At 41.2% G+C, this 13,336-nt stretch overlaps 1 protein-coding gene across 5 annotated transcripts in view; it reads left to right on the top strand.

Moving 5' to 3' along the window:
* LOC143352748 (cell adhesion molecule Dscam2) overlaps positions 1 to 12,671 on the top strand; it is a 249,819-nt gene extending 237,148 nt beyond the window's left edge. For 2 of the 5 annotated variants that reach the window (XM_076785506.1, XM_076785503.1), the window contains 6 exons: positions 1,790 to 2,218; positions 4,498 to 4,782; positions 7,705 to 7,991; positions 9,596 to 9,830; positions 9,941 to 10,031; positions 12,146 to 12,671. In XM_076785506.1, coding sequence (XP_076641621.1) covers positions 1,790 to 2,218; positions 4,498 to 4,782; positions 7,705 to 7,991; positions 9,596 to 9,830; positions 9,941 to 10,031; positions 12,146 to 12,563 — 1,745 coding nt within the window. In that variant the 3' untranslated portion in view covers positions 12,564 to 12,671. Of the gene's footprint in view, positions 1 to 1,789; positions 2,219 to 4,497; positions 4,783 to 7,704; positions 7,992 to 9,595; positions 9,835 to 9,940; positions 10,032 to 12,145 lie in introns of all 5 variants that reach the window. The other 3 variants (XM_076785505.1, XM_076785504.1, XM_076785508.1) reach the window with 3 other exon arrangements.
* The last annotated feature ends 665 nt before the right edge of the window (positions 12,672 to 13,336 follow it).

Here is a 13,336-nt window from a genome sequence, read left to right as displayed (position 1 = left end):
CAAATATGCATACTACCGAATAGAATGTGATCAATTCATTTAAAACCCTAATATAGGAATATGTTGAACTCCTACGTCTCGGGTGTGACGTATCGGGTGAAATGATTGACACCGATTTCACTAAAATACTTTATCTTAGTTCGACGTCTCAAGCTACAATTCGATATTCGCGGTCTCGACACTAACTCGCTCGCGACTCTCGCTCAACTGAACCTGCTCCGGTACGAAGAACAAAAACGTTACGAAGAACAAAAACGTTACGAAGAACAAAAACGTTACGACGAACAAAAACGTTCCTTCGAAAAGCAAAACGCTATCGACGCGGCTCAGCGTCTCACACCACACATAGTCGCATTTACAACCATACATCCTGACTCAGTCACACTCACATCCCTACACTAATTTAACCCTTAACAGTCCGGAAGTATTTCAAGTTTACTTCCCACCAGGTCCAAGCTATTTTTCATACGAAGAGAAACTGTGGACTCAACATTTTTATATCAAGTATAGAAAGGAAAATATTTATATTATTAATTAATTTGATTTTTGCCGCCATATACGCGGCATTGGACCCAATAAGTAAATGTGTCATGCCGCTTATATGGCGGCATTGGTCGGTTAAGGGTTAAAAAACTTTTGTGCGATGTTCTTCGTTTATTTTTTCATCGGAGATTTATCACTTTTCCTTTTGTATCACCAGTTACAAAGTGTCCGCCGTACACATTTGTTTTCCTACTTCAGTTTTATCAGCGGTCTGTATCACCGAGTTCGAGACATTACTTTCTATTTTCGTCGCTCGGCGACCCAACAAATTATTAATACGGTCTACGTCCGTTAGGTGATCGAGGTTCGCATCTCGGTTCTGAAAGATGCGAGGCTCGTAGCATTATTTCCGGCGGGTAGTTACCAAGCCGATAACCGTGACGGTTACGATAGGGGTTCGGCCGCCAGCCTAAATTTCAATGATTTTTCGAGGACGATGCTTCGTCACGTTATCGCCGCGAAACATAAGCCGCAGTGAACGGAAGCGGTATAAGTCAGTCGACGTTTGGAGAAAGCTCGCTTCGTTAAAAGTTACCGTAAACTATTTTCCGTTCGGGTGGCTGCCACATTATTTTCTGTGAGAATAATTCGAACGTACGTAAAGAACGTGCACGGTGAATGCGTGCACAGGACACACTTCGTTATGTGGAACGTCACGCGAATTCACACGGACGAACGACCACTGAGGTCTGCGACACGATCTCGCGATCCTTCGCATGCATACGTGACTGCCTGCGAAACGGGAAAAATCCGAGGAAAACGCCACCTAGTTCGACGTAGAATCTTCTGTTCGACGACCGCGATTCCTTTGGCATGGAAATCGAACGAGATTTGAAAATCCGAGCAGCGCGCCGGAATTTCGCTTCCCCGTGAATTATGAATTTTTAGGATTTCACTAATACCGTGCAATTTAATGCCGCCAGCATCGAACTTCTGCTGCTTAGGAATGCTTTTGCTGTCCGCGGTGGTTCCGCGAGCTTTTGATTTGACACGGGGGTTTTCGAGAGGAAATGGCTAATTATTTTCGGTTTGTTCTACTTCATTTCATTGTTCTATTTCATTTCGTAACTCTAACATTTCATTGTGATGGAAGGGGGCAACATCTGAAGCACTTCCTGTAAGACCACTCGACGAATCGCTTCATCTTCTGTTATGCTTCGTATAATTATTGTACCGCGCGATTAATCTGCCAGCCAGACGTTTCCAAACACTCGAGCCATCGCTCTAATTGACAAACTTTGCGCAGTACCGCCTACGCCGCCGACTTTGCTGGCTACCGGCACCACGACCGACGCTGTGCAGCTGCAATGGAAACAGGGCGACAATGGAGGCGCCCCGATAAAGGGATTCGTGCTGGCTTATCGCCGTGAGTCTTCCGAGTGGGAGGACGTGATGCTCGATCGCAAAGCAACCACCCACCTACTGGAAGGGCTACAATGCGGGACCAGGTACCAGTTCACCCTGGCAGCTTTCAACCGAATTGGCAGCGGAAGTGCCAGTAAAATCGAGACCGCGAAAACTAACGGGACCAGGCCGATCGCGCCGTCGAAGCAGCAACTGGTCAAGGTCAATCAGACGTTCGTTACTTTGGAATTGTCGTCCTGGCAGGACGGGGGATGCCCGTTGCTGTACTTCGTGGTGGAATATCGGAGGCTTCCTGGCGATTGGTTGTTAGGTAAGACTATTTTATTACCGGTTGTTTCAGTAGTATTAACGATAAATAGGGTAGATGTGCCATTTATCGCCACGACACCATTTGTGGCCAGTGCCTTATTTATTCCGATATATTATGTATGCTTGTGTTAATTTTATATCTGCTTAAGAGGGTTTCTGGTTTTCGAGGCCGCTTTGTCTGAATTTTTTCAGAAAAACTATTTAACGCTTTGTATTGGAATTTTACACGCATATTTACCTGGTATTTGAAGCGTATGTGTGATTTTTCAATAGTAAAAGTAATCAAAATTACATATATTCTTTCATAGAGTATCTTTTGATAAGCATGGATCTACGGTTGCCATGATTCCGATTTTTCTACTGGTTCGAAACGAAAAAATTAAGTTGTTTATTAATCGGTATGAACGTCGTTATGGCCCGAACCAAAAGAAATTAAAAATCAGGGTTATTCGCTAAATTTTGAAGTCAAATTACCGATTCCCACTCATTTTTCTCATAAATGCATAATATACGCTGTCTATTTATAAGGATCGATTAATACTACTAAAATATTTGTCTGGAAGCACATACATATCATGGATTTTTACAGTTACATGTATGTGTCACTAGGTTTATATAGAGAAGCAACAAGTCATCTCTGATGATATCGTTACGCGTTTCACGTTCATGGATCACGGGACGCGGTATTTTACTGAATAAATATGTGATTAACTCAATTGAGAACTATATTATTCACGCGTACTTATCAGCTGTTATATTCTGAACTTAGATTGCATATCCACTTTTCTTAATCAACTGGTTGGCTGTGAGTTAATTACCACAGATCCTTAAAAACTTCTTCTTTCTTTTATTTCATAGGGACTGTTCATTGTATCGATTCAGGATATTCGACTACAGGTGGGAGAAAATTTGAGGGGTGGTTCTCCAAGACAATATAAGACGAAAATGAAGAATAAAAAAATTGCGATTACGGCTTCGTTTTTTAGTTATTATCAATTAAAAATCCGCCTAAAATGCGGCAACCCGCCCGACAGAGATGTACGTTGGTTATACGTCATAGAGGCGCGCGACAGCCACGTTTCGAAGGGGGTCCTCGCTCGCATCCAATGGTTAGGCTTTGACGTCACACGCTTTAGCCAATAATTCTGCTAGAACCGAAAATGCGTGTGGAACGACCCAATCGGACGGTTTACATCCGCATTCCTACCGAATTCCTGCCATGTGACTTCTTGTGAGGCACACAGAGTATCTGTCACTTGATAGGTGACTGTCGCGCGCCTCTATGACGTGCGCAACGTACACCTCTGTTGGCCGGGTTGCCGCATTTTAGGCGGATCTTTAATTGATAATAACTAAAAAGTGAAGCCGAAATCGAAATAATTTTGTTCTTCATTTTCGTCTTATATTGTCTTGGAGAACCACCTCTCATATTTTCTCCCACCTGTAGTTACACCCTTTATAGGGTAGTTTCATTTCTTTTGAAATTGTAATCTAAAATATAACGATTGAGCTCCTGTTTTATACAACAGGATCGTTAAAAGTTTAACTATTTTACTAAAGAAGTGATCTCTAGAGTTTCGAAATTGTTTCTTATTGATGTCTAATACTGTGTGTCGTTAAGTCAAGCAGACGCGGATAATATTATTTTAGCGGATTTTCCTTACAGTTAATGATTAGGAATGGCTGCCTGAACGATCTTATAATTTACCAAATAGCACCAGAGCATGACTCGCTCAGACGGATATAGTCATACTATCCCTTTTAATGGGGAGTTTAACGTCGCATCGGCTACTAGGTGATTAGCAACGGGGTTCTGAGATTGCAGCAATTATATCTTATGATGCAGGGGTTTATCTCATACATACCTACAATATAAACGTGTTCCTACGGTACAACTTAACCCTTTGCACACCTATGTCGAGGCTGATGCGACATTTAACAGATCTTTACAAAATTCCGGAGTGCAAAAGGTTAATCAATTGTTCAGAACATTGCTAAAAGAATTTAGTTCTTGAAATCTTGGAATATCGTTCATATTCGAACTTTCTCATTCGTACTATGAGTAAGTTAAGCCCTTACCCAAGTTAGTTGAGCCCTTTCCCAGCGAAAAATATTCTCATATAAGGACGAAAGGTTGAGGCACGTAAAACCGTTTTTTGCCTATTTTTGTCGGTAACGTGGTCACTCTACCTTATCGCGAATTTACGGATCTTATCCCTTAAGTTTTCTGCGGAGGTACTGATTCAAATTACTTATTCGGGACTCGTGCTTCTATTTCAGTGTCCAGCAACGCGTCCCCGCAGTCAAGATTTCAAATCGTTGATCTGGAAAGTGGTGCTAAATACGAGCTCCGCGTGACGGCTTACAACGACGCGGGGTCCACGCAAGCCGAATACCTGTTCACCATGATGTCGGCGAACACCGGCAATCGAATCTACAACGAGGCCCCGCCAGAAACAGAGGGATCCTCTCTGTTTTTCGATGCGCACGTGCTAGCGCCGAGCGTGATTTCGCTCGTGGTCGTATTCGTGGCCGTGGCTGGCATCTGCATTTGCCTGAAAATACGTAAGTTTCCAATCCACTTACGATACCACGCACGACACATTCGATCGACGATCGACGGGTTACCTAACGTGATCAAAAATTCAAAAAATTTCTTCGACAATCATTTCTTACTACAAGAGAGACATTCTTCGTGCGTGAACGAGTCAAGCATACGCAATCAATGATCGACGATCTCTTAATTGTAATTCCCGATCTGCAACAGCACAGTTTTCCTATCTATTCTCGCTTCAAACACATTTTAAGATCGGTTGAACACGCCCGGTGCGGACAGCCTGTTCGAAGCCACCGAGAGCATCAGATTAACACTTTGACTGCCAAACTAGAAACCTAAAAAATTCCATAAAATCAAAGTGTTATTTAAGGAAATAAAAATTGGAAAAAATTAAATGTACGATATTGAGTAGTCCTCCAACTTTCTTGCATTTTACAGATCCTAATTACATTTGGTACAATGAATATATTAACGTAAAAATTAATTTTAAAACCGGGACAAATAATTCCGTCGCCAACATATGGGTGACATGGCAGTCAACGTGTTAAAGGGATTATAAAAATGTCGAGCATGAAGTTTTTCGACGCGCGACGAAGCCGAGGATGGCTGCCGGGAATATCAAACCGAGCGACACACGTATCGATACCGATTCTTGCGATTTTATTCGCGATTTTCCTTATCTGGGGGCCCGGTTCGAGCTGTCAAAGCCATCCCGAACGTGCTAAGCTGTCGTGCTTGGCGCAACTGCAATCCTCGATTTGCGGGTGCAGGGAATGTAGTCGAGACGGCTGACGCAAACACGGTCAAAGTTAGCAAGTCGGAGAATCGATCACCGGACGAACACGCAACGGTCGATCGATCGCGGTCGAAATTCAACGGGACAAGTCTAAACGGCTGATCGAAGCCCCCGAACCCGACGTGTCGCCGATGTAGATAGGATTTCACCGGTACCGGCAATTTGCATTAAGCCAGAAGGGCGTGACGGCGTCGCGCTCGTGCTACTTGTCGTTATCGAGTAGCTAAACGTCGCAGGATTGTACTCCAATTACGAGAACTGCCACGGGAGGAGACTTCGGGGAGCGTGATATCACCGTTCAAGGGGAGAAAATTGATACCCCAGCTATTCGATCTTCCGCCACCCACGCCTATTCATCGACTTTTCTCTTTTCTCTCTTTCCACCCTTTCGCACCCTCGCGAACGCGTGCGTTTTTATTCCGACCGGCTCTTACCGCCGCGATTCCCGACAACGGACCAATGTATCAGCCCCGTCGAAATTCAATTAATTAAAAGCTCCGTCAACGAGGCGGCAGGACTCCACGCAATTATGCAACACGCCCGTCGACGTTAACAGCGGCAGATGCTCGAATAGAATCCTATGGTACGCCGAGAATGACACGACCGGCAAACATTTACGCTCAACGGCGCGGCGGCTTCTCCGATGTCGTGCCTCGTTACTCTTTGCTTTCTATCGCAATCATCGAGACGAAATCTTTATTTTTCGAGAAGGGTTCCATCATTTATCCGCTATCGAGAATTTTTTGTCGGCTTTGTACAGTAAGTTTAGCACGATGTTTATTAATTGATAATTAATTAAGAACGCCATTGAACGCGAAAATTCATTGTAAATCGAGGAAGGGAAATGGAATTGTTCAGCAATTCAATCTGGTTTCTAAAATTGTTTTATTAAACATTCAATACAACTAGAATGTGTACAATATCAGAATCGATACATAGTGAAAATTCACCTATTTTGTCTTTTAAGATACTGTAAAACGATTCGTCTATTTCTGTTTGTGTTGTGAGATATATTTCTTTAAAATATGACGTTACAAATGAAGCTCTGATGATTTACTGTGTAAAGTGCCAATGCGTGAAACATTATCCTAGAATCTTTAATTAAAAATGTGTAGGATGTTCAATATAAATGTATAGGAACTCGAACGAATTGCTGCGAAATTTTCTTTTACTTTCTTGATTAAGAATAGGTTTCCTACGGTGTGCTAGTTTGTGTCACCAGTTACGAAATAGAGTAGCGCTATTACTTCGTTTTTGTAAGCACGAAAACGTGGACCAGCGAGAGTGCAACGTAAATTATGCGCGTTAAGTCCCGAGTCGAACAGAGCGGGACGTCAGCCGATATACCTTTGTACAACGAAATTCTCGTAACAGATTGTCAAGGGTGAGACACACGGTGAAATTCTCCCAATAACGCAATCTAGAATCGCGACAAGGCTCGAACGTGTAGAAGCAGTTTAGAACGTATACACTGCGCTTTCCGAGCCTGGTTTAGCTGCGTCAGGAGATGTTAATGCTGCGCTTTGGATATGGTGAAGTTAGCGTATTAGGTTTCAAACAGTAGTCAAATTTCAGTGTTCGAGTTCACGAAACTGTAACAGTCTCTAATTGTCACGTTAGAAAACCAAATGGCAGGTAGAATATTAAAAACCTGTTTAACCCCCGCTAGACAAATGTTTTGGCAGCATGACTGAATCTCCTCAAAATCCGTATGCATACTTTTTTTTGTATATTTTCGAACCTACCTCTTTGAGAGCAACGTTGATCTTCTTATCGAATCTAATACGATAGTTAATGATTTGAATTGAGTATTAAAAATTTAGAACTAACTCTTTAGGACTAACTATGTATATATAAAACATTAATTCAAACCTATTATTTCATGCTCTGCAATGAGTTAGAATAATTGGTGTCACTTTGAATTTTGTCTTCAGAGTAACTTTGAACTGTTATCAATCGATGTGCACGAAAATTCTTTCAAAAGATGAAACTTGAAAAATTCAATTTTGGCCACGAAGAACGGGTTTCCGGTTCATTGTGCGCCGTCGGAATTTCGAACATCGTTGTGCATCGAATTTCTTTGTACCAGAGTGCTGCGTCTTCCGTTTTTAGAGACTGTTCGACATGGTTACAGATACAGAACGAGCCGGCAGAGCGAACGATCCGAACTCGCAAACGCAGGCCGCTCTAGAGAACAAACACAACATGGAGCAAAGGGAACAGTACTATGCGACCGTAAGGAAACCCGGCCAGCAGTCGCCCTGTCGCGAGGTGAGCGCGCTGGAAAGAATTCCCGAATATTCCGAAGACATTTATCCGTACGCCACCTTCAATCTGTCCGAGCAGGAAAATCTCTCGGCGAATCCGATACGACCGGCGTACTACTACGAACGTAGCGAAACGATGCTGCAAGGAAATCAGGTATTATAACATCCTGTCAACATTTCCTCCGGTCTGAACCGATGCGCAGAGAAAACTGGTCTATCAAAGTCTCAAGGACGTCATTGCGATCGCTTTATCTAGCCACTGTGGAATTAAATCGCCGACGAACTGAATTAAGTAGACGATCGAATCAAAGATTATATACCTACAACCTAATTTATAACATCTTCAGCGTTTGTAATTTTTTATAAATGTTGAGTCGTTTGACCGTTGAAATGAATTTTAATTAAATATTAAAAAGTTGTATGGTTCTAGAAAAGTAATCGATGAAGAATCGTATGAACTTCTTAAATAATACGAAAGTGACTTACAACCCTTAGCATTCAATCAAAAAACCATATGCACGATCAAACATTACTTGAACGATCAAATTGCAAAGAATTTCAAATCTGACATTTTATATTACACCTCCTAAGAGAATATTTAATTAAAACATCCGAATATATTCCTCACGTGCACCCTGCCAATCGGATATAATCTACATATTTACCAAATCTTTTTCGGTGTTTTCGCAATCCGATAATCCGATAATCCGATTTTTCTCTGTACCTATACTACCTGTCAAGATAGAAGGTTAAATCTCAATGTAAAATGTTTTTCCAAATATGTTATCGAACGGTTCATCGTCAATCTGAATTGGTTCATCGGCAGATTCGACATTTCTATCCAGATATATGTATTCTTTAAAGCAAATAACTAAAATCGTGGCTGATGAGTATTTATCATTATAGTAAAAGCAATGTGCTGATAAAAATGCTGCAGATTTGTAAATTACAAAGAAACCGCTCGAAAGATGATCAATTGTTTTTCCTGTGAATGGCTCACTTAAAAAAAAACAAAGGATGCGTTGTGTAGGAAGTTCTAACGTATAATAATATTTTAGACCTGTCTCTTTGCAACTATCACTTACTTTTTTCCGTGTCAGACTTTGTTGTACAGTAAAGTCTTGATCTAAGTCCAATCCTCGGATCTGTGCTGTGACATAGATCGTGTAGGGCCAGTGTCGTCAGATGAGGGGAAAAAGTTACCCTCTCTCTCTGCCAGGACCGGAATATGCAAGACAGAGACGGAACGCGTCACGTGACCCGACCGCGGGGTATGACCCCCAGAAGAGGGGATAGGCGAACTGACTGAGATCGTGTAGCTCCGTTCGAATTAGATCAAGACTTCACTGTAAATAAACGCTTAAAGAAACAGTGGCAAGCTGAAAGCAGCAATTGGTTCACTTTTTTGCCAGTCGAACCAATTTTTATGAAATATGAAGATTTTTGTACTAATGGAAAGTCTATACTTTGTAGACTGTTGCAGAAGAGTTATAGAAAGAAGTGCTGATTACTGTATCAACTAAAATTAAGTTTCAAAAGAGGTTCAGGTGCACTGAACCTTGTCCTTCAAATCCACGCTAACTTTGTCTGCTACCTAATATTTGGATGGTAGATTTAAAAAAAAGTAACGCAAGAAAGTTTGCGATTGATTTGACTTTGATAGACCGATTGGAGACATCTTGTCTCGTTGCTGTTGCCTTTGGTGCCGGATATAGTCTCCACGAAGAAACATGTGTTTCTAACATGTAATTATTGCAGTGCGACATGGACCAGTACACAAAGGTGCGCGGCGGCAGAGCACGTCGCAAATTGAAGTCCTTCAAATCTGAATCAGAAGAGTATGATACCCTGGGCTCCGACACCGAGACGGACGTCGGTAACAGCAGTCGCACCGAATCCTCGAATCACCAGGACGACTCCCGGCCAGCGTCGAAAAACTCGATCGGCCAGAGGAAGCAGCTACTAGCCCTGGTCCCGAAGCAGGTTCATCATAGTAAGTTAGTATTCGATTTTCTATGTCGACGCCGCCAACAGCCTTAACAGCATCCGGTCGCCACTAACGACTCACCTTTCTCGCATCAACGTCTCGCGTGCACCTTCCAGATGTGATGTACCACACGAACGAATCGAGTACATCAACCGAACCGTCACCAATTTCTGAGAGGAAGACCTTCCCGAGGCTCGAGAAGCAAAGGTAAGCAATATTTACGCTCGGTATCTGAACACTAAATCCTCACGGTCACTTACTAGACTACTATACATTAAGACTTGTCTCCCCCACTCTATTTTCCCCTTCTACGGCGCTATCCCCCCGTAACTTTTTCCCCTAAATTCGCCTCAATTCCCCTCAGCTCGTAAAGCTCGCAGTTCGCTCTATTGATTTGTGCAAATGTCTTTTACTTTCATTGTTTCGTGACGTCTATTTTGAACAGTAGAATGTAAACTTGCGAGCTCAAGTGATTTGATTGAAGTAATTCTATATAGGATTTCATAGGAAATCATGCTTCCAATATTAATCCAAGTACATGATTGAATAAATGTTTATAAAAGAAAATTTTAACCAAGAGACGTACAAAACTATCTATGGAAATTTAATTTGATTTGACCTAGGTCTGTTTTCCATTTATGAGAATACGTAAGCCTATTTATCACTTTTTCCTTGCTTTTAGTTACGAAATACCTAACGATTTAATATTTCGTGTTCTGCTGTATCAGTTTTGATCCCTGTAACGTCTACCGTAACATTTGGGTTGTTCTTGATTTACTTTTTCATCTTCTGGTTATACATGATATATTCGATATTTGCATTTATATTAAACTCTGCACGTAGCGTGCTTCGTCCGTTCACAAAAGCTTTCAACTCCAAAAGCTACGGAATGGGTTCTCATGAACTTGTTAGAATAATAAAGCTTATCGAAATGATTTTTCGATCATGGAAAACTACCGACCCAATTGCAATCGATCCGGCAACAAACAAACTCGTTCGAAAAAAAAATTACATCTTACATCTTGAAATCTGAATCACTAAAAGGCAGAAGTTTAAAATTTGCAATGCGAATATTAAAAATAAACAAAACAGATTATAATGTAGTGTAAGGCTGTCGTCACAGAGTACAAAACAACTACATATTCCCCTTTTCGAAAAACAAAGTACTGCAAAAGATGGTGCATTTATGGCAGACACGAGTCTTCAAAAAATTATGTATTTTCCATAATATTTAACACAACATTTACTTTGTTTCGAATTTACTGAATCCAATCACAAAGAAAATATAATTCCAAGTAATTTGAAGAATTTTCATTTTCATTCGTGTCGAGTGAAACACCTGACAAGATCAATTTAAATTGTTCCGTTCTTAATAAATCGGATAGCAAAAATTTTGCTTCTATTGACATGTCCCAGACAAAGTTTCAAGAACATTAGACTCTATTGTTTATTAGTCGGTTCCTTTTGAAGAAACTTAACTCAAGATTATTTTTAGTTAAACACATACATATACATACACGAAAATATTAAAAGTTATTTTTATGTAAACGTATTCTATAATACTAATTGATCTCATTTCAGTATCAGCTGAAAGTGAGAGTAAACCAACAAATTCATTCATAAAAAACTGAAAGTAGCCCAGAAGACTTCATAAAAATGTAACTATTAAAATTGAGCACAGTCATCTGAAGAACCTCTGTGAATCATATTAGAGAAAAAGGTACACTATCTACTGTTTAAAATAGTGACAATAAATACAGTTATACAATGCATTTTTTAAATCACAAAACAACGAAACAGAGGTGATTCTAAATGGAAGAGATAAGTCGAGAACATAAAATATTTTCTGAGGTTTCGTTTTCGAGAAAATCGAATTTGAACGATCCACGTCACGTGACAAAAAGTGAAAACACGTAATTTCACATAACATTCTTAGAGTGTAAGCCATACACAGGGTGTCACAAACGTGTTGTACTTCCTTGAAAGGGGTGATTCCTGAGGTCATTTGAAGTAATGACATGTTTGAGACACCCTGCGAATACATTATTATTTCCTCTGTGTGTAACAGAGTGGCAGACTATATTGTAAAGAATGAAGAAATAACGAATAATACAAACGAACAACGATTGAGGAACCGTGGTCGAATAAAATTGCGTTCCTTAGTCGTTATTCGACTAATGCCCAACTCTGCTCGGGTACCTCAATTGGTTCACATGAAATCCCTAGCCCTAGCGAGAAGCTCGGGCAACCCTAAGCGTAGATAAGAGATCCTTGGAGTCGATTGATGGGTGATTGATGGAAACGGTATTGGAAACTTGTAGGAATCATGGAGCAACGCCCGACATGGGGATAGACGGTCGCGTGCCGGGTATCTTGCGGCCCGTGATGAAGCTCTCGGAATCCGGGATGCATTGTTACTCAAGGGGAGCATCGCCGAGCCGGCCAGCGAGGCCTGGTTCCTGCGACAGGCTGGTGAAAGAGCCGAGCCCAAGGAAATCCGTGGAGTCGTTGTGCCTGCTGGAGGAGCCCGGATCGTTCAGGCTTGCAAGACGAGAAGAGGACTGGGGCAGCGAGCTGTCTACGTTGGAACTGAAGCCGCCGACAGGTTTCACGGACGCGCACGAGACCAGCGAGGCCGAGTGCGACATCGACATGAAGCTGAAGCTCCACAGGAAGAGGACGGGCTTTCCTTCGAACTCGCTCTCGAAATCGCCTAAAGACTTCACTATCACTGTCTAAGTGTTAATCAAATATCGAAACCGAAACGAACGAAAGCGAAAGATATATTTAAAACGAACAAACGGTATACACGCACGTAAACGAAAACGATAAAAAAAAACAAAACAATTTAACGAATATAAAGCTGCCAAGCATGATGAGTGTTAATTCAAAAGAAAAAAAAATCGTATGAAACTCGAGATAAACTTCCTCGCCGTTGAGATTGTCGGGATCCCCCAAAGCTTCTCTGTGGATGGATAACTGTCTTTCCGTGTAACTATCGTCGACGATCCATTTACAATAAAGAGGTATTTTTGTATTAAAATTGAACATCCCCGACTACTGTTCCTACCACCTACCTGGCCGGGGTGTCATTCGCTTGCATTTATTATACCTTTTAGTTTTGTTTCTCGTACTCTCAGCTGATACTTGTGCCATTGCCCACGTATAACATGGTATCCAGTGCGAAGCAAAAATATTATGAAGCAGAGAAAGGTAGGTTTTAACGGGAAATAAAATATAAGATATTGAAATTTACGTAATATTTTTAAAATGTGTCAAGAAATATGATACTTCTCGACACATATGTTCTCACGAATATTATAAATATTATACCTCTTCTCCGGACGGACAAAATTAGCGCACATTAAATTAATTTACATACAGTGTATTCGACTACAGGTGGGAGAAAATTTAAGGGGTGTTTCTCCATAAGATGAAAATGAAGAGTAAAGAAGTTGTGATTTCGGCTCCATTTTGTAGTTATTAATCAGTAATAATCCGCCTAAAATGCG

Source organism: Halictus rubicundus, chromosome 3 (genome assembly GCF_050948215.1).
Source record: "Halictus rubicundus isolate RS-2024b chromosome 3, iyHalRubi1_principal, whole genome shotgun sequence".
Taxonomy (NCBI): Eukaryota; Metazoa; Arthropoda; class Insecta; order Hymenoptera; family Halictidae; genus Halictus; species Halictus rubicundus.
This window is presented reverse-complemented; position numbering and strand designations above follow the sequence as displayed.